This window comes from Musa acuminata, chromosome BXJ3-8 (genome assembly GCF_036884655.1).
Source record: "Musa acuminata AAA Group cultivar baxijiao chromosome BXJ3-8, Cavendish_Baxijiao_AAA, whole genome shotgun sequence".
NCBI classification, from domain to species: Eukaryota; Viridiplantae; Streptophyta; class Magnoliopsida; order Zingiberales; family Musaceae; genus Musa; species Musa acuminata.
Genome location: NC_088356.1, coordinates 16,419,401 through 16,442,225, shown reverse-complemented (window position 1 = coordinate 16,442,225; position 22,825 = coordinate 16,419,401). Strand labels below are relative to the sequence as shown.

The window sequence follows — 22,825 nt, the reverse complement described above, 5'->3', positions numbered from 1 at the left end:
GATAATAGGAAAACCATACGATAATTTCATCCGAGTTGGAATTTGGGTTTGCGAGACGGGAGGGATTTAAATCTGGAATCTATTATCTATCTGAATTTGGGCCGAATTATAAGCAGACTGGGATTTAAATCAATTCGAAAACTGACTCGACTCAAATTTGGATTTGGGTTATTAATTTTGGGTTGTTAAGATGTCTGACCCGAACCTGAATGACAGGAAAACCATACCATACGATAATTTCATCTGAGTCGAAATTTAAATCTCAAATCTGCTGTCCGGATTTAAATTAATTCGAAAACCGACTCGTTTGCGAGACGTGTTTTTCTCTATTAATTTTGGTTTTGATATTTGGGTGTTAACCATGCAAAAACGTGTTGGGCCCTAAAAGGCCACACCCACACCCTATGGCGCCACTTTGATATTTTCCCTGCCGGAACACCGCTTCCCTTCTCCTCCCATCTCCACCTCTCCATCGACACAATCCTGATGGCAGGCTATCCTCCGGGTTCCGGTTACCCACCCTACGGCGCACCACCGGGAAACCCCTATGGCGCTCCCCCGTCTTACGGCGTTGCGCAGCCACCCTACGCCTCCACCCTGCCCTACGGTGCTCCCGCTCCCACGCCGTCGGCACCGCCGGCCGAAGTGAAGCCCCCGAAGGAAGGTAAGGCACAGGGTTACGGGGGCTACGGGCAGCCTTCTGGGTACTATGGCCATCCCCCTCTGGCCGCGTCAGCACCGCCTCCTCCTTTGGGGTCGTACGGCGCCGGCCCGTTCGCGGCTCTGCTGCCATCGGTGTTTCCTCCGGGGACGGACCCGAACGTGGTGGCGTGCTTCCAGGCTGCGGATCGGGACGGCAGCGGGTTCATCGATGACAAGGAGCTGCAGCAGGCGCTGTCGTCCTACAACCAGAGCTTCAGCTTGAGGACCGTCCATCTCCTCATGTACCTCTTCACCTCCTCCAATGTGCGCAAGATTGGTAATCTTTTAGTGTCTCGTTTCCCATCCTTTGCAAACCACCTTTTCTTTTTCTTGTCAATGTTACCCTCTAATTAATACCTTTAATTAATTGTATAATGTTGTCATTATTTTAGCGTGTACCTCACTTAAGAAACTTATGGGGACTCTTATCTTTTTCTTGATATCCTCTGATTCTGCAAAATCATTGTGACTCGTTTTCAGATACAAATTAGATATTTTGCAGAAGTATCCTTTCATATGCCTATTTCCAGAATTAATTCTCTTCCATTCTTTATCTTCCAAGTTTTAGTTGTCTCTAAGTTCATCCAATTTCTTCATGTCTAATATATACTGAGTTTGTAGAACGTCCTCCGTCATGACTTCTTACAGCATAGAGAAATGTAGAAGATGATTGAAGCTTAAGTGATTAGTTCACTCAGTAGTGAATTATAGCTACGAAAGTTCAATAACAGTTGATAACTTAATGTCTTAGATCTTCTAAGCAACTTTTACTTGATTTATTGACAGTGATTTTCTATTTACTTGACTTTTAGAACACATGTCTCATGTGATAAAAAAGGTTGGTGTATCCATAGGTTTTAGCTAATCTCAAAAACTCAATGTTAGGCAGATCAGTCAGATCAAATCAGCAGGAGCAGAATCGGCTAAAAATAATCTGAATTTAAAAATAATGTATGAAAATTAAAGAAAATTATCTATTAGTGAGGGCATACTTCTGATCAAGAGGTTGGAACCATTTTATGATTAGACATTTTCACAAAAACACCTATTTGAAAATGCTAACAGATTTTTTAAACCTTAGTATCCTTAACATAGAATTACTTGGCATCAAAACGATTGAAAATAAGACGATGAGAATGATAAAGTGCCAACAAAAAATGATGAAACATACATTTGAAATTCCATGAAAAAAGAAAAAGTGTGACCTAAATTCAACGGGACTTAAAATTAGACTAAGATCTTACCTAACTACTAATTTTCTTTTGAAGGATTTTTATGGTGGAGTAACCTAATCTTCTAAATTTTGACTTGGCTAGGACCTTTTATGCACGTCAAAATCTGGTTGGACCAGCACATACCGTTTGAAATTTACTAGTCCAACCTATTTGTGGTATGTGAATCAGACAATTTTGTCTGACCTGATCAGAAACAGATTTTTTATTTTATTTATTTTTTAAAAGGTGTACAGTTGAAAAAAAGTTGTCATTTAGCTGTTGACAATGAATGTTGGCAGTCAATAAAAATTAAACATAGAGGGAAAACAACAGTAACAGCTCTTTCTCTTTCCATTGCTCAGCTATCGATCAAAACCTTTGTCGCCAATGCCTTGTATCCACCTTTTCCCACTTTGCCACTGTCATTTGCGTTGCTGCCTTCTTCTATGGTACACAGCCATCTCCTCCTCCTCCACTTCCTCCTCTTTCTTATCTTCCTTTCCTATTCCTCCTCTCCTCCTCTTCCCTTCTCCTTCTCCTCTCTTCTCTTCATCTTTTCTCTTTGGTCCGTGTTGGCTGGTACGAGGGCATACCATGCGTCAACTTGCTCCACGTATTAGGATTTGTACTGGTCTGACCAAGAACTAATATGAGACTCGGACCAGAATTTGAAACCTTACTTTGATGCATGACTCATTTTAGCTTTGTGGTATTATGTCATAATTATCTGATATGTTTTTATCTTTTTCTTGAGCACTATATGGCAGATAATTATGGTCAATCCTCACATGATAAGGCTCATCTGTACATTAAATTCACTGAGGTACTTCTCTTCATCAAATTGCTCATAAATTGAAAGAATCTTGTGTAAAACTAGAAAAAAAGACAAATTTAAGTAGATGTTGAGACTTCCAACAACTTGTTTGAGGGCATGATCAAAACTTACAAACTTGGATTCAGATATGGAATTCTTATAAAACTAGTTTAGTTCAATCCAAACCCCGGATCAGAATCAACTGAAGCTAGTCAAGTCCTTTTAATGGCCGAGGGTTCATCTAATTATTTTTGCATTGCATATGTTAGCCAACCTAGCAATAGTTTGACTTGCCAAAATATGGGAGTCAAGTGGCCTTTTGGTGAGTCAAGATGTACTTGTGAATGTTCAAACTATCTATAGCAGTACCTACATTGATTTTAGAGGGTTAGGAGTTGGACTTTAGCTTGAACAAGAAACCATATGGATAAGATAGACAACTCTTCTTGAGTGCATTCTTTCTTTGAGGGAAAAAGGTACCCTCTAAGAAGATTGGAGAGTGAGAAGGAAAGACTGTGAGGTGAATTACAGGAGAGAGGAGAAGAGAAGGGAGCGGAACTGTGAAGGGACTATTATTAGTTTAAGTATAAGGCATACGCTTAAGGTAGACTATTGGGATTTGGAATTCAATTAAGACTTATATTTTCCTCGGTAATTCTATCCTCATGTCTTGGCTGACACACTAGGACTTAGAAGTTACCTTACTGGTCTATCCTCATATCTTGGCTGATCCTTTTGTGATGATAAAGGGGTGGTTGGCCACATTTAGTATTGGTTGGCCCCATTCAACGATTGGTTGCCTCTAGCTTGGGTGACAAAGTTGTCACTTCTCAGTGAGCTGTGAAAATGGATCTAAGTCTTATATTCTTTCTTCAAGCATTTGTTATCTCACTTTTCAATTAATTAAAGGACTATTAGACTAAGTTTGAATGAAATTAAACCCTAGCCACTCTTCTTTATAGGATAGAGGCGACTAGGTGGGGTTTATTACAATCTCACAGGGTTTTTATTAGCTGCTTCTTGGTTGAGTAGGACCCAACCCTTGTCACGGACTTAGCTGGGTTTGCCTAAGTCGTGCGGTACGCTTACGTGTCCGTCCTGAGTAGGACCCAACCCTTGTCACGGACTTAGCTGGTTTTGCCTAAGTCGTGCGGTACCCTTACGTGTTCGTCCGCAAAGGTCAGCCTCCCCAAAACCTCCCATGGTCCCTTGGGACCTACAAAAGAGAAAACGGGTTAGAGAAAGCGCCTCACTCGGGATCCACAAGCAAACATTTCAGGAAACACTTAATAGACAATGTAAATTACAAACAGACTTTACAAGCTCTGAACGGTTGCACAACAAAGGGTCAAAATGATCCACTACAAACCGAATATCTCTCATAAGTGTCCACATGACACAACCTTTATTTACAAGCCTAAAACGACCACCAAACCCAACTAAAATGGGGTTGGTAAGCCTTTAACCGTCCCTCTACATGCTGTGCAAAGTATGAACAAACCAAAAGACACGGACATACATAAGTATTACATCAAACATCCTGTTTAGAATTTTGTCCGTGACATTCTCCCCCACTTATTCCTTCGATGTCCTCGTCGAAGCCTTTGCCGACACTGCAACTCCTCGCCTTTGCTGAGTCTTCAATCTTCTGCTCCAACTGCAATGCGCCTCTTGGCTCCCAACTGCTCTCCGTTGCTGTTGTTGAGTAGTCGAACTTTTGATTCGCTATGTTGTTTCCACTCGCCAATGACTCTGACTCTAGTGTAGGGTTGGTTGAGTTGTGTTGATCCCTGTTGGTTCCTGCGGATCCTCCAAATGAAGGAAAAAACCATCCTTACTATGCGCCAGTCTCTCAAATGCCTCATGCTGCTTGAACTGGGTGGATGCTTGTTGGAGCTTTAACGAGCAACGCCTCGTAAACTTTAGAAGCTTTGGGTCTTTCCTCCACAAAATTTGTCTATCGACTTTTATTTCACTTAGTTGTCACTTCCAAGTAGATTCGCATCACTTCTGCTTTCGATTGACATTCTGTTGGGAAATGAAGCGGATAATCTACTCTCAGTAGCACTGATCACCATTGGTGAGGATTTGACAACTATTGTCTTTCATTATCTTCGAACGGTCTTTGAACCTGTGTAGAGCTCCTCTACTGGATAGATAAGAGAATTGGGGTACTCGGTTTCGCCCATTCTCTTAAGAGTTGAGAAGACAATAGTTACTTGACTTCGCCCGCCTCCTCAAGGGTTGTACTCCATGCATCGAGCTGGTTACTGACCTTCGCCTACTCTTTGCTCACACTTCTGAATCACTCGAAGTGTTTGTACTCCTTGCATTGAGTTAGCTACTGTGATTCACCTTCTCAATGCCATCAAACTTCTGGAATGCAGGAAGTTTTCACCCCAACTTGGAGTAAGTCTCTAATAGTTTTGGTCGCCTCTAGGATTGTATCGTCTTCTCTATCAACCCTGTCGTCTACTCCACTGAGTAGCAAAGGTGCAACACCGCATACTGCCTGCTTTGTTCCATGGTCGTGCACTCTTGCATGACCCGAAGTCCTTCACTTTCGGTTATTTTGATGAGAAGCTCGTTGACATCGGTCGAAGTTCCTTGGCCTTTAACCTTCAACCTTGTCTCGATATTTGGAGTTTGCCTCTGTATACTGTACCTCCTCGGCCCCTTTCACGAACAAGCGCTCTCCCTCAATGAGAGTAAGGGATCAATGACTTTCATGGAAGTTTCGCCTTTGCGGTACCATGGCGTTGCTATGCCCATGGCCCTACTATCCGTCGCCTCGTATTTGCATCCATTTTCTTCACGATCAATAGATATGTCCCTGTGGCTCTCCTCCGAGTCCACCTCCATTCTAACTGATGCTTGATTTTGGGTAGCTAAGTCCTTTTGGACTCATCATCGCTTACTCGACCCTTTCGACCCCCTGCTTCAACACCTCTGTGTTATCCAAGCAGCTCCATTTTGTCGATAGAAAGACAGATTGTAACTCTCATGCATGGCCTCTACCATCATGTATTAGGGTTTGCATCGATTCTGTTCTTCTTAGCTTCCTTGGTAGCAACGTTCGCTTACTCGACCTTGTCCTCTGATTCGTCGGGCTCTCTTAAACGAATATGGGCTTTGGAGCAGTCCAACTCTCCAGCTGCTTCGATTATACCTCTGCATGATCAAGTCTCTCCCTTGGGACTCACTGGTACTTGCATTCGAACTTTTCCCTTAGTGGAACACAGCCCCCATATGCTGATAACCAAGGCTTTCATCCGATGCAAAACTCAATGCACGCACGGAAGACCCGCATCTGCGGTACCATGGCCTTCACTCCTTGAATCCATAGTCCTTCTTGTCATCGTGTTGTTCACCGAAGTGGCGCTCCCAATAGCTCCTGATCATACCTCTGTATGATATAGTCCCTCACGGGACTTGATTCGTGTGTATCGCATTGCCACGAACTATTCCACCACGATCCGTTGCACCATGTCGCCTCCTGGTGACATCTCCATTGCATTCTGATCCTTGTGGGATGAACTCGAATTATGATCCCTCTATGTATGGCCTCGACAAATACATCGCAGAGTCTCTTCCACCTTCGATTTTGTTCGCTCCTTCAGCAATCGACCTTCATTCACCCGCTCTTGGGTCACACCTAGATGAAGCACTGCTCTAGGACAGTCCATCGCTTAGTAGCTCCCGAAGTCCACTGACTTCGCTGAAAATGAAGCACCATTATCTGGATCCTGGGCCTCTGCCCCTAACAGCACAATCTTCGCTATGCATCGCTTCCTTCATGGGAACTTGCATGGCAACACTATGGCATATTCTTCAAGAGTATCCGCCTTCGTGTCCTCTTGCCTCGTGTCAAGACCTTCTGAACCCAACTTCGCCTCCGCAAGTTGAGTCGCCTTAGTTCCTCCATCAAATGCTTCTCCGAGATAAGGTGCATGTGCCCAGAAGCTCCCTTCGTCTTTGACACCATACAAGATGAGTCCGCTCCATCAGAATGAAGGACCCATGGAACAACATGATCCTGCTCTTGCCTATGCAAGAGTTCATGTCTTTGACCTCTGTCTAAGGAAAGAATTATGCCTCCACTCCATGTTCCATCTTCTATGCCGGCTCCCTTCATGCGGCTTGGGTACTTCGCCAAGTTACACTCAAGTTGCTCCGCTCCTCGTTTTGCATTGAGTTGATGGTGGCCCTCACGCCCACCATTCCACGGGTTTGCCCTCTCTTAAGTCTGATCTTCATATCGACTCCAAGTGTGCCTTCAGTTATGTTGCTTTGGGTCATTCCCCTACATGATCTCGCAATGCATCTACCAATGCATTCTCTCAAGCGAGATCATGCGATGACTCCTCACCGCTCGCTCGGTCCATTGAGCTTCATGGAGTTGTTGTTTTTGAGGTACTCCTCCTCAACATGTGCGGTCTGTTGCACATGATTCTCCCTTTGGAGAACCGGGACCTATCCCTTCTGGATATCTATCCCGTTGGAGCAACATCTCTCTTCACTTCTTTCTCTCTGAAAGTTTCGGAGACCATCATCCCCTTGGACTACTCCGATTTGCTGAACAAACTGTGCATTGTTCTGCCTCCTGCAAACACACTTGCTAGATTGCGACTCCACGTCAATACAGCCCCCGCTGCACCACTCAAGACCTAGCAACGTGCTGAACTCGCTGCACACTTCAGCCTCCTACGGACATATCCTTTACATGCCGAAGAGAAAGTTTCAATGCTCCATGGCGTTAAGTTTTGGTCGCCTTGGGATGACCGTGAACATTCCATCATCCGCATATAAGCCCATGCATGAGTATCGAATTCTTCGAGTTAGTAATTTCCCTCACCTCTGTGAGTTTTGCACAACTCTTTCGGTCGCTGAGCAATTCATTCCACCTTGCATGGTCTCATTCTTTACCAAGCGCCTCGCTTGCCTTGAGCATCATCAAGTATGGTTGTCAACGTCGAGCCGTAGCTCGAACTTGGCCATCCCAGCCTTTGCGCTACGCATTCTTCTAAGCTTGTTCTCGTGGTCCCTCTTGCGCGAAGGGTTGGCCATTCCTCTGAATGCCAATCTCAGATGCCCGCTCCTTCGAGCGACTCCTTTTCCCTACATCTTCATGCTTGTTTTCCCCCAAATGGTCGCGCGTGTGTTGACTGCCCTCAACGCAGCCCCGCTAGAATTCCTCTAGGGTTCTAACATCTGGTATCAGAGCAGCGATCTTACTGCTTTTGCTGCCACCCCTACCGCCCACCACCAGCCAAGCAATTCTCGCAATTGTTCTTGACGTCGCCATCTCCACCGTCATCTTCTGGCGTAGATTAAATTAATTTATTGTCGTCACCTCCAATTGCATCAAGAGATCTGGTATTCTCCTATCACCAATATCTTTTGCTGTTGTAATTTTTCATTCAAAATATCAAGAAAAAGTCTTTTTATCTATCCCGTGCTGCGAATTTCTTTCGTCGTAAAAGTTATTATCTTTACGAACGAAGGATTATTGCAGAAAATTTTAACCTTATATTATTACTTTTAACCGATTTATTTGCTATCCTTTTTGAACAAAATTTCTTATATGCTTCATAGATAGTCTTGGCTTTCATCTGAGATTGATCTATTGAGGAATTCATTTCTAAAACGTTCTTGTGCTGCTGCAAATTTTCGTCACAAACTGTTGGAATTTTTCGACGAGAATTCTGCTATCGTAACTTGCATCGATTTCCTTGTTGTTATACTGCCGAAATCTTCTTGATCAAATTTGTCATCATTGCTGTTATCTAAATCGAAATTTTGCTGTCAAATTCCCTTCTCAAATCTCTCGATTTTTGCTGTAAATTTCGTCGTGAAATCACTGTTTCTTCGACGACAATTCTGCTCTTACAAAACAGCCACAAAACAAGCCTAAACCGCAGCCAAGATACACCAATCCACCAACCCTTTCGGCCACCACTTCTCTCAACCGATATATGCCTTTAACTCGACAACAAAAGAGATATCTTAACATTACATATTTGGAGGCATATACTATGGCATCTGAGGGGGCAATCAATGTTAAATTCGAAACCTTCGAGACGTGAGTGGAGAATAAGATTCAGACTCTCTTTACCGAACTCAGCTTGGGTCAACCACTAAGTCTGAAGAAATCACATCAAGGAGAAAGCTCTAACCGAAGAGATGACTTCCAGGAGAGGGGAGGCTCTGTGATCGATCCCTGCTATCCACGTATGAGGGTGGACTTCCCTAGATAGGAAGGAGACCTGATTGGTTGGATCTTGCGTGCGGAGCGATATTTTCGGTACCACAAAATTGCGGACGCATCTATGGTGAAAATTACGGCTATACATCTTGAAGGGGATGTTATACAGTGGTTTGATTGGTTTGAACACACTCATGGAGTCCTCTCATGGCGACTATTTAAAGAAGGATAGCTGATCCGCTTCGGACCAATCGATTGCGAGAACATTGACGGACAACTAGCAAAGATCCGATAAACCTTCACCATTCAGGAGAGTACCAAACCAGGTTTGAAAGGTTATCTAATCAAACTCGTGATTGGTCTTAAAAACAGCTATTGGAGATCTTTATTGAGGGCTTGAAGCCGAAGATCCAGGGAGAAGTTAAAACGTGACAACCGTACACGCTTATGGTAGCCATCTCTTTCGCACGACTTCAAGATGAGCGATTGAACCATGAAGCCCGGAGAACTAGGGTCTCTCCCCGACCAGCAATACCGAAGCCCTTAGCCCCCATTATTGTCAGTCGAGCCCTTGCACCAAAAAAGTTGACAAGAGAAGAGCTTCGGGAGTGATTTGCGAAGGGGTTATGTTGGCATTGTGACGAGCCATGCAGTCACGAGCATCGTTGTAAAAAAGGGAAACTTCTTGTGACTAAACCAGTAGAAGAAGAAGTCATTGAACATCCAGAAGAGAGCTTTGAACATAAACAAGAAGATGCAGAAGAAGAGTCACAACCGATCAATTTTATGGTACATGCGCTAGTCGGTTACTCAAACCCGTAAACGATGAAAGTTGGAGGCCTTCTCAAACAACAACCGATCATTATTCTTATCGACATGGGCAGCACTAATAACTTCCTAAACAACAAGGTTGCTGCTCAGAAGACACTCCACATCGAAGGTTGCATCAAGTTCGATGTAAAGGTCGTCGACGGTAAAATCCTAAAGTGCGATCAAAGATGCTCGCAGGTGAAACTATTACTGCAAGACCTAGAAATTATCGTCGACTTCTTCCCCCTACCAATTCATGATTATGAGGCCGTGATTGGCATAGAATAGTTGACGACGCTAGGTGATGTCTCTTGGAACTTTTTCAAATTAATTATGAAATTCTACTGCAAAGGCAAACATATCATCCTGCGCGGTAAGCGCGGAAGCAACATAACCACCGTTTCGACCCAACAAATGGAGAAAGTTCTACACAAGGTAAATTGTGGGTTTTTTATGCATCTCCAGTAGCAACCAGAGGGGAAGAAAATAGAAATTGAAGGTCAAAATCTTGCCCAATTGCTTGCTAAATTTATCGATATTTTTGTTGAACCGGGCGATCTTCCGCCTACTCGGCAACATGACCATCAGATTCTAATTCTTCCGAGCAAACCACCAGCGAACACTCGGCCGTATCGTTATCCTTACCTCCAGAAGGATGAAATTGAAAAGATTGTAAAGGAGATGCTTGAAACAGTGGTGATTCGGTCAAGTTGCAGCCCCTATTCCTCATCGGTACTACTTGTGCATAAGAAGGACAGAACTTGACGGATGTGCATCGACTATCGAGTTTTAAATGACATCACCGTCAAGGACAAGTACCCAATACCAATGGTGGATGAACTTCTTGATGAGTTAAACGGAGCTCGAATCTTTACGAAGTTGGACCTTCGATCCGGTTACCACCAAATTCAGGTATGTGAATACGACATTCCAAAAACTGCATTCCGCACACTTAACGACCATTATGAATTTTTGGTAATGCCTTTTGGACTCATTAATGCTCTTTCAACCTTGTAAAGTCTCATGAACGATATTTTTCGGAACTTTTTTCGTAAATTTGTGATGGTATTTTTCGATGATATTCTCATTTATAGCCCTTCTCTTTAGACTCACTTTCAGCATTTACGGATTGTTTTGACGATCCTTCGGGAGAATACTCTTTTTGTTAAGCAGCCAAAGTGCAGCTTTCTGTAGCAAAAAGTAGAGTACCTTGGGCACATAATATCAGGAGTGGTGGTAGACCCAACAAAAATTGAAGCAATGCAGGGTTGGCCGAAACATACAAACGTGAAATTACTACGTGGGTTCCTTGGACTAACGGGCTACTACCGAAAATTTGTGAAGGACTATCGGAAGCTAAGTGCACTTCTCACTTCTCTATTAAAAAAAGATGCCTTCCAATGGTCGAACAAAGCCTCCGTTGCCTTCGACAAACTTAAGGTAACCATGACGACCACGTCGGTACTAGCGTTACCAGGTTTCAGCCAGTGATTTAAAAAGGCGCTCGGGCGCTTGCATAGGCGCTCGGGCGAGGCGAGGCCCGAGCGCCTCGCTTCACTTCCAAGCGGCGCACTTTAAAGAGGCGCTGCCTGGGCGCTCGCTCAAGCCCAAGCGCTGGGCGCTTCGAGCGAGCGCCTGGGTTAAACCAGGCGACCGAACCAAGATTTTAGGTCTGGTTTGGTCTCCGGTGGTTAGTTGGTTCAATCGAACCAACTAAAATCGATGTCAGTTGTCGCTGCCCAACCCTAACCCTGCTCATTGCCGCTCCCGCTCCTGCTGCTCGCCGTTGTCGTTGCTCGCTGCCGCTGTCGCCGCTCCCGCTGCTCGCTGCTCCTGCTCCCGCTCCCGCTCTCGCTCCTACTGCCGTTGCTCGTCGCTGTCGCTGCTCGCTGCTCGTTGCTCGCTGCTACTGCCGCTGTCGTCGCTCGCCGCTCCCGCTGCCTCCTTACACTCCCGCTCTCGTTGCTACTGTCGCTGCCGTTGCCGCTACCGCTTCCTCTTTTCTCAATCAGCACCCCCTTACACTCCTCTTCCTTCTTCTCCTTCTCTATACTGTTAACAGTATACTAATAATAGTATTTGTACTTATTAGATTAATAATATATTATTTTGATTTTAATACTGTTAATTTTTTTTTAATTTAATAGTATATTTTTATTTAAAATTTTAAATAATTATATTTATTAATTATATTATATATTTTTATATTTTAGCGTCTCGCTTCGCTCGTGCGAGCGCTTGGGCGAGCGCCTAGCACCTCGGGCGTTTTTGGACCTTAGCGCCTTTTGTCGCCTAGCGCTTTTTAAATCACTGATTTCAATCGACCCTTCATCATTGAGGTCGATGCATCTGGAGTTGGAATTGGAGTCGTTCTCATGCAAGATGGTCGACCACTCGCATACACCAGGAAGACGTTGTCTCCCTCTCATCAAAAAATGTTAATATATGATAAGGAGATGCTCGCCATTGTGCACGTAGTAATGAGGTGGAGATCTTACCTGATCGGCCGACGATTTCAAATTAAAATCGACCATAGAAGCCTCAAGTACTTTTTGGAGCAGAAGGTATCCCTGAGCAATAAAAATGGGTAACCAAACTTCTAGGATTTGATTATGAAATTATTCACAAAAAAGGGAAAGAAAACGTTGTTGTAGATGCATTATCACTAGATTGGCTAGAGTTGAGGGCAAAAGGGGTAACTCACTTAGGAAGCAGCCCCTAGGGCTAGGGTTTGGAGCCGTATAAACGCATGTAGCCTCCATCTCTTTAGGAACAAGATCTATCTACAATTACAGCCATATGGCCGACTTCTAGAAGGGTGGAACCCCTATAGCGTTCCAAGGATTGATCCCCCTCAAAGATCAATCTATATAGAATTCCTCTGGGGTTCTAACATCCGGTTCAGCAAAAATATCGGTAAATTCAGCAAGCAATTGGACAAGATTTTGACCTTCAATTTCTATTTTCTTCCCCTTTGGTTGCTGTTGGAGATGCATCAAAAAGCCACCATTTACCTTGTGTAAAACTTTCTCCATTCGTTGGGTCGAAATGGTGGTTACGTTGCTTTCGCGTTTCTCGCGTAGGATGATCTGTTTGCCTTTGCAGTAGAATTTCATAATTAATTTGGAAAAGTTCCAAGAGACGTCACCTAGCGTCGTCAGCCATTCTATGCCAAGCACGGCCTCATAATCATCAATTGGTAGGAGGAAGAAGTCGGCGACAATTTCTTGGTCTTGCAGTAATAGTTTCACCTACGGGCATCTTTGGTCGCACTTTAGGATTCTGTCGTCGACGACCTTTACGTCGAACTTGCTACAACCTTCGATGTGGAGAGCCATTCAAGCTGCAACCTTACTGCTTAGGAAGTTATTAGTATTGCCCGTGTCGATGAGAACAATGATCAGTTGTTGTTTGAGAAGGCCTCCAACTTTCATCGTTTGTGGGTTTTGAGTAACCGGCTAGCACGTGTACCATAAAGTCGGTCGGTTGTGGCTCTTCTTTTGCATCTTCTTCTTCATGTTCAAGGCTCTCTTCTGGATGTTCAATGACATCTTCTTCTACTGGTTCAATCACAATAAGTCTCCCTTTTTTACAACGATGCTCATGGCTCCACGGCTTGTCGCAATACCAATATAACCCTTTCGCAGATCGCTCCCGAAGCTCTTCTCTTGTCAACTTTTTTGGTGCAGGGGCTCGATTGGCTGAGGGTTTCGGTATTGATGGTCGGGGAGCGACCCTAGTTCTCCGGGCTTCATGGTTCAATCGCTCCTCTTGAAGTCGTGCGAAAGAGATGGCTGCCATAAGCATGTACGGTTGTCACGCTTTAACTTCTCCTCGGATCTTCGACTTCAAGCTCTCAATAAAGGTCCCCAATAGCTGTTTTTCAGACCAATCACGAGTTTGATTAGATAACCTTTCAAACCTAGTTTGGTACTCCTGAATGGTGGAGGTTTATTGGATCTTTGCTAGTTGTCCGTCAATGTTCTCGTAATTGATTGATCCGAAGCAGATCAACAGTCCTTCTTTGAATTGTCGCCATGAGAGGACTCCATGAGTGTGTTTAAACCAGTCAAACCACTGTATGGCATCCCCTTCAAGATGTATAGCCGCAATTTCCACCATAGATGCGTTCGCGGTTTTGTGGTACCGAAAATTTTGTTCCGTGCGCGAGATCCAACCAATCAGATCTCCTTCCCATCTAGGGAAGTCCACCCTCATGCGTGGATAGTAGGGATTGGTCACAGAGCCTCCCCTCTTGGAAGTCATCTTTTCGGTCAGAGCTCTCTCCTTGATGTGATTTCTTCGGGCTCAGTGGTCGGCCCAAACTGAGTTCGGTAAAGAGAGTTCGAATCTTATTCTCCATTCGCGTCTCGAAGGCTTCGAATTTAGCATTGATTGCCTCCTCAGATATCATAGTATATGCCTCCAAATTTGTAATGTTAAGATCTCTCTTTTGTTGTCGGGTTAAAGGCATGTATCGGCTGAGAGAAGTGGTGGCCGAAAGGGTTGGTGGATTGCTGTATGTTGGCTGCGGTTTAGGCTTGTTTTGTGGCTGTTTTGTAAGAGCAGAATTGTCATCGAAGAAACAGCGGTTTCACGATGAAATTTTTAACAAAAATCGTAAGATTTGAGGAGGGAATTTGACAGCAAAATCTCGGTTTTGATAACAACAATAATGACAAATTTGATCAAGAAGATTTCGGCAGTATAACAGCAAGGAAATCGATGCAAGTTGTGATAGCAGAATTTTTGTTGAAAAATTTTAGCGGTTTGTGATGAAAATTTTCAGTAACACAAGAACGTTTTATAGATGAATTTCTTAATATATCAATCTCAGATGGAAGCCAAGACAATCTATGAAGCGTATAAGAAATTTCGTTTAAAAAGGATAACAAATAGCTCGGTTATAAGCAATAATATAAGGTTAAAATTTTCTGCAGCAATCCTTCGTTCGTAAAGATGATAACTTTTACGGCGAAAGGAATTTATAGCACGGGATAGATAAAAAGACTTCTTCTTGGTATTTTGAATGGAAAATTACAGTAGCATAAGGTATTGGTGATAGGAGAATACCAGATCTCTTAATGCAATTGGAGGTAATGGCAGTAGATTGATTTGATCTACGATAGAAGATGACGGTAGAGATGGCGACGTCAAGAGCAATTATGGGAATTGCTTGGCTGGTGGTGGGTTGCAGGGGTGGCGGCAAAAGCAGTAAGATCGCTGCTCTGATACCAGATGTTAGAACCCCAGAGGAATTCTATGTAGATTGATCTTTGAGGGGGATCAATCCTTGGAACGCTATAGGGGTTCCACCCTCCTAGAAGTCGGCCATATGGCTGTAATTGTAGATAGATCTTGTTCCTAAAGATATGGAGGCTACATGCGTTTATACGACTCCAAACCCTAGCCCTAGGGGCTGCTTCCTAAGTGAGTTACCCCTTTTGCCCTCAACTCTAGCCAATCTAGAAATCCTACAAAAAAAAGGCAAGGAACGAGAATTAAAAGAGTCTTAAGATTCAAGAGGATAGGTTGGAGATTAAGTTAGAAGATGAAAGAAAACTCATGTTAGTTAGGAAAATATTATATCTAATTTCTAAAACGATTCTAGCTTGACACTATAGATAACATGTCCCATGATAAGGGTTGATAGCCTTATTGGTGTAGATTCTCCTATTTGGTGCTTAAGCTTAGGAGTTTAGGAACAAGAACAACAATAATCATAGTCGAGTTGGGGAGGGATTTCTTTGATATTTTTAGCATATTTCTCAATGTATTTGATGGATTATTGTTTCTACTTAGGTTTGGATTTATGGCCCGTCATACAAATTGACATATTAGTAAACCCTTTAGCTCATTTTTGGAAACATGTACTTTTCTAATTCAATAAAAATAGTTTGTTTATCTAAGGTGCTTAGTTGCTAGCTTAAGAGGGTGTTTTTTCTTCTCCATGGAGACAAAACACTTGAAGTGTCACTTCACATGAAATCATTTTAAAACCTTTACAATTGAGAAGTTAGTCTCAATGAACTCTTACTCTTTGGATTTTAGGTTAAAAGATACTGATGATGAAATTTTATGTTGAATGATAAAGGATATAAACTCTCCGGGTTGAAGCTTCATACCTTTATATGTCTTTTATGTGGATGATGAAATTCATACCATTGGGAAAAGAAATGTAGCCTTACATCCATCGAACATTCTGTGGAAAACAAGGATTTGAATATCGTACTGTATCGCCCGGTACGGGCGGTACATATCGGTCCGCTAGTTGATCGGCACGCGGATCGCATGCTTCCGGGCGGTATCAACTGGCGGACAGGTGGAGGAGCACGATGGCGAGGAAGACGAGGCTGCAACGCTCATTGGACGAAGAAGGCATGATGGAGAATGGAGTTGGACATGGCGGGACACGAAGAAGCGCTCCGTTAGGTGGAACGCGGTAGGGGGTGGGTCCTCGCTCCATCATGCGAAACACGATAGGGGGCAAAGGGATCATGGCTGCTGTGGTCAGGGAGGTTGCGATCGACGATGAAGGAAGGGATCCTGGCCCAGGTTAGAGTGTTGCTTCCCCTTCTCGCTCTTGTCGTCATCTTGGTCTTCTTCCTCGCAGTTGTTGAGGGCGATAGCGGTGGGGGAGCGGGAGATGAGCTTGCCCTGAGTTGGATCCTCATCAGATTTGGCTGTCGCAGGAGTATTGCGGAGTGCCTTGTGGGGGATGAATTTGAGCTGGGGACGGAGGTGACCCGCCACATCCTCGCCCGCTCTGCCATCACCCCCTTTTCACCTCTCGAAACCTTCTCGCATTCCCTTTCCATCACTCGGTACATCGGTACAGTATGAAATTAAAAACCTTGGTGGAAAGAAAAACTTCAACTCCTTCAATAATCTTGTGATCTAGAATTACGATTTCTATCCTACTTTTTATATTAATTAAGTAAAAGGAAACAAGTTACAAAAATAGGAAGAATTGACTAACATTTCATAAATAAAGGCATATTTATCATTTTATCAATATATTTTCATATTTGTTTTGACAAATAATCTTCCTTGATGAAGTATTTTATTGATACGCTTCCTTTTTTATTAAGTCTTCATCTATCATGAATTCTTAAATCTTTAATCAACCCCAAGATATCAATTTCTTTTTTCTTTGAACCCTTCTGATGAAGTCTAAGATTAATCTCCTTTGATTTTTTTGTTTGTCTTTTTTTTTTCCTTTTGGATAATCTTAATAACTAGTATAGGATTATGGAAGCTGTTGTCAATTGACAACCTATGACATTTGCAAAATCTTTCTAAACTACTAATCCAAAATAAACTAGATAATCTTGCAGTTTCCACTACATGTGAATTTGTTTCAAGTTTAATTGATTGAAATTTGGATCAGTTTTGATGATTTAATATATTGGCTTAAGTAGCAGATCTGATACCAAATCTGACGAAGGATAGGTGCTCTGATAACAAATCTAGGGTGGACAGTTGCTCTGATATCATCATACCTGATAGACGAGCATGGCAAGCAGGGAGAGTGAACTTTTTATGGACTTGAGAAAGGTAAATAGAGAGGAACTTAAAGAAAATTCCGGCATATTATGATGTCAAAAGATAAGAGTGTATAATATAAAAAAAATTAATTATGAGTCTAGCTCAATGACTAGATTAAAGGGATGAAGATATTGTATTACTATACATCTTACATGTGTGATGAAATCGGACCATAGAAAAAGTCGACCTTACGCCACTCGCATATAATATGAGAAAAAAAAGTTAATCTATCAATTTTCTATAATTTTCAACTACAATCTGTCCCTCCTTTTATAGACCTCAAGTACAAGAAAAAAAGGGAAAAGTTACAAAACAAAGAAGGATTTGATGAGATTCTATTTGAACAAGGCATATCAAGCATTTCATCTTTTTCTTTAATGAAAAGTATAGTTCCATAATAATTTTTGACAATTTTTTCCGTCTTTGTTAATTCTTCAATTATGACTAAAGTTTCTTATAGTGATGTTTTTGACAATTCTTTCCGTCTTTGTTAATTCTTCAATTATGACTAAAGTTTCTTATAGCGATGAAATCTTCAATGAACCGTTTAAGTCTTAATCAAACCTAGATCTATTAATTTTTTTCAAATCTCTAATGAAATATTAGATAATCTACTTTTTGTTTTTTATTTGACTTCCTTTGTTTTTCCATCTTTTGTACAATCATGGTCGAATATCAGTTGGTTCTGGTGTCCCATGTTTCGGTACGTTGAGACATATCTGTATTCCCAAAAAAGAACAAAAGATAGCTTAGATTTCAAGAAGAATTCTATTTTAGAGTTAATTTTATAATTTCTTGGTATATAAAATTATATTTTGATAAGAATAAAGTGTATCTAAGTCATAAATGAATAGAAATTCTAGGTTATAAGGATGAAAAATTGAACTTGTCTTTCCGGATCCGCCGAGGAACAACTTAGTCGGGAGAATGGACCTAAACGTAATTAGCCCTAAATATCCCAATTTGGGCCTAAACGTAATAGAAAGGATCTAATTGGGCCTAAACATAAGAGAATGGTCTTAATCATGCTTAATCTTCCTAAATATGCATTAATATGTTCCTAATTATATGAAATGATAAAACATAGAAGTAAAATACTTTTGATTGGAGAGAAATTTGATCAGATTCAATCCCTCTTTTATCCAAATCAAGAGGCTGATTCCCACTAATTGTCGATTAGGAAGATTAAACGAGTGTAAGAAAGAGTGAGAAAGAGAGTGAGAGTCAGTGAAGAGGGGAGAGGAGGATTTAAAGGGTCAAAACAGGGTCCTACAGTCAATTTTATCTGATCATTGGAACCTGATTTGACCTGTAGAAGACTGGTATAGTTGAAATGGTCTGACTGTTACCAACCTGTATCTATCGATAATGGTCGAGTTTCGTCTGTATCAACCGATACAAGAGGCATACCAACTCGTACACCCACCCCTAACCATGTACTACCTAAAATGAGCTGGTTAGCTGGCAGACCGATAGGTACTGTCTGTTTCATATCGGGCGGTATGTCAAACCATAATGGTAACTAATATAAGATTGTAAAAGATATTATGTGACAACTTGTTACATTTGTAAAATACCCTCTAAACTAATAAATTTTCTTCAAACCTGATATAAATTAAAATGATCTCACTGCCTGATCCCATTCTAGTGATAAGCTATTGAGAAAAATTCATTTTTCTTTATGGGATCTGGAAGCAATTAATACCTTATTATGTCTTCTAGATCCATGGAGAAGAATCTTTTCTCCTTCTATGAAGTATGAACCATGTGGGATGTTGTCTTATGCTATACAAATGCCTTTGACCTTCGATATTTGGCACCTTTAGTGATCATAGAACAAATTAATCATTTCAATGAAATGATGGGAGGTGGTGGCATAAAGAGAAATGTGGAAGGCAGAAAGGGGTTAGAATTAGGACAAAATATACAACAACAATAAAGCCATAAGTCTCAATTATATGGGATCGACTATATGGAACTTTTACCGCCATTCAGATATGTAGAAAGTCATATGTTTTGTTAAGTTTAGAGTACTTAAATTCTTATTTATAGTTCGTATTAAGGTCTCTTTAAGTATTCCTCTCTCTCTCCTTTTAACTTAAATCCTTAACTAGGACAAAACATGTTAAAAAAAATTAAAGAATGATAAAAAATGGCAACTGCCCTATAAAACAAATTTTCATTCGTTGAATTTACATTTTAGTCAATCTTTTAACTAGACCCTCTAAAAAGTAAAACATATGTTCTCCTTTTAACCTTTTAAGGAATTATCAAAAAAGGAAAACTTGAGGAAAAAGATCCTTTTTCATGAAAAATTCATCATCTCATACAATGCCATATGAAGAGGCTTGTAGACTGCTTCAAGATGCAAATTCTACTAAAAAGGACATGTTAGCATCAATGCCACTTAAAATAAGATTGAAAAAACAGAATACATGGAAAAAGGAAAAGTAGAAAATCATAGTCTGAATTCAGTTGGAATTAACCTAGAGTAAGATTAAGCTAACCTACTAAATTTTAACTCAAGTAGAAGCTTAGATGCTCTAGAAGATGCATTTTCAATTGCCAAAATTGGGAAATTATAACTAGTTTTCTAGTTCTTAAGGCATCCTTTTTTTTCATCTTTAGTGTCCAGAAATTAGCCTCAACAAATTCTGACTTCTTTCTCAGAATTTTCTAGAACTTTCTACAATTGGATCTAGATCTGCTTCTTCTAACAGATCTAGAACTCATAACAACACTGATTTGTCACCATTTCCTTTTGTCTAGTTTTGGGTGGGATTTCTATATTCTAATAAATTTATTGCAAATAGAAGACTTTATATGTCAGGAGGAGAGAGATTTAATGCTCATAGTGATGGGCCTTCAATGCAAATTCTTGTTGTTGAATTGATATTATTGGATGTGAAAAATGGTTTATACAATAGTTGATCCCAATTTTGTGATGAGTTGTGGAGAAATTCTTTTTTTTTTGTGCAAATGGGATAGTATAGTATTTAATACTTTCTTCTGTCTTGTAGATACATAGAGAATACTCTTATTCCTTCTTTGAACCATGTGGGAAGATATCCCATGCCATGCTGAGTGCTTTTGCCTTTGATATTTGACACCTTTACTCATGATACAATAAGCTTACGGATTTTTTTTTTCTTTTAAGAAAATTTGTCATCCCTTACAATTTGATGTAAAGAGACTTGCAGAGTACTTTAGACGCAAGTTCTAACATGTCAGATTCAACACCAATTAAAATAAGACGAATGTCATGGAGCCTGCAAAGACAAATATACAAGCAAAAAGGAAAAGTAGAAAGCTGTGGTCTGAATTCAGTGGATTCAACGTGGAATAAGATTTGTTCTAAAAAATCTGGAATAAGATTGAAGCTAACCTACTAAATTTTTACTCGACTATAACCTTGGATGCTTTAGATGGTGCATGGAATTGAGAAATTATAAGTAGCATTCTGGTTTCTAAACCTTTCTTTTTTTTTTTGTAACTGGAAATGTGCAGATTTCACTTCGGTTCATGTCTTACTCAAGAAAACCAATCATGTACATATGCTAGTCTTAAAACTTAGGAAACTTGACATGCGTGCCTGTTTTCTGTGATTGTCAAAGACCAGTTCTACTTTTTTTCCAACTGTGTCTGTTTTGAGTGGCTTTTCTTTGTTGTTTGTTGACACTTATTTTCTGTCTCATCTAATAAGGATGCAGTAATATCTGATTTTGTTCTCTTTCCTTCAATACACCGCAGGGCCAAAAGAGTTCTCCGCTGTCTTCTACAGCCTGCAGAATTGGAGGGTACAAGATAACTCTTTTGCCACCAATATTGAGCTTTATTTGCTATCTGGTCCTTGATATACGACATATGGTAATGGTTGCTTTTCCAGGCTATCTTTGAGAGGTTTGACCGTGACCGGAGTGGTAAGATTGATACATCAGAGCTTCGTGAGGCACTTCTGAGCCTTGGGTTTGTGGTTTCTCCGACAGTTCTGGATTTGCTTGTGGCCAAGTTTGACAAGTCCGGAGGCAAAAGCAAAGCCATTGAATACGATAACTTCATAGAGTAAGAGTTAGTTTATGTTTCTGGAACAGGATAAACTATATCTTATGCACGGTGGTATCTAGCCTTGACCTCTCTGCTTGCTTATGGTTGGTTTGTTTTATTTGAAATGCAGGTGCTGCCTCACGGTCAAGGTAATAATTTTGCTAGATGCTTATATGATGTATATGTATATAAAATATTTCCACAGGTTTATTTATTTTTGGGTTTTCATGTGAATGATTAATGAACTGTGTCGCAGGGGCTGACAGAGAAGTTCAAGGAGAAGGATACTCAATATTCAGGATCAGCAACTTTCACCTATGAGTCTTTCATGTTAACCGTGTTGCCCTTTCTCATCGCATAGGGGTGATGGCCTTGGTTTCTCCTTGAGATTGTGTGACATCACAATTGTTGCTTGGTGATAGGCTATATTCTAAGCCTTATGCTTCTATTAACGTGGGTTGTCTGTGGAACATCAAGAGAACCCATTTTGCCAGTGTTGCTAGGGAGATTTCAAACATGATGGGCTTGTCGGGCTCATGTAGGATCGAAGCAGTAATGTGAATGTGGATTGACTGCTAAATATCGACAGAATCGTTTGTGCTTTTACTTTTGTGCGAATTACTGGTGTAATAAATAAAAGGTAGTAGTGCCACTTACCGACATACTCTTTGCAACACTTTCAGTGGACACGGTTGAGATTGGTATCCATGATCCTTCCTTGGTATTATTGGGTATCATATAAATATATATATATATATATATATATGTATATGTATATATAAATATATATATATATATATATATATATATATATATGTATATGTATATAAATATATATATATATATATATATATGTATATGTATATATATATATATATGTATGTATATATATATATATATGTATATATATATATATGTATATGTATATATATATATGTATATGTATATATGTATATGTATATATATATATATATGTATATATATATGTATATATATATATATGTAAACATATATATATATATGTAAACATATATATATGTATATATGTACATATATATATATGTACATATATATATATGTGTATATATATATATATGTGTATATATATATATATATGTATATACATACATATATGTACATATATATATGTGTATACATATATATGTATACACATACATATATGTACATATATGTATGTATACATACACATATATATACACATACACACACACACACACATATATATATATATATATATATATATATATATATATATATATATATATATATGTATGTATATATATATATATATATGTATGTATATATATATATATATATGTATGTATATATGTATACATATACATATGTGTATACATATGTGTATACATATATATATAAATATATATGTATATATATATGTATGTATGTATGCATGTATATATGTACATATATATATGTACATATTTATATGTATATATATGTACCTAT

General features: G+C 40.3%; 1 protein-coding gene across 1 annotated transcript; it reads left to right on the top strand.

The window, feature by feature from the left end:
- The first annotated feature begins 376 nt into the window (after positions 1–376).
- Positions 377–21,943, top strand: LOC103994817 (calcium-binding protein CBP). The gene is made up of 5 exons (XM_009415254.3): positions 377–979; positions 21,044–21,090; positions 21,180–21,355; positions 21,468–21,486; positions 21,594–21,943. Exons 1-5 carry the CDS (start codon positions 487–489, stop codon positions 21,696–21,698), a joined length of 840 nt encoding a protein of 279 aa, XP_009413529.1. The 5' UTR covers positions 377–486; the 3' UTR covers positions 21,699–21,943.
- Positions 21,944–22,825: the final 882 nt, after the last annotated feature.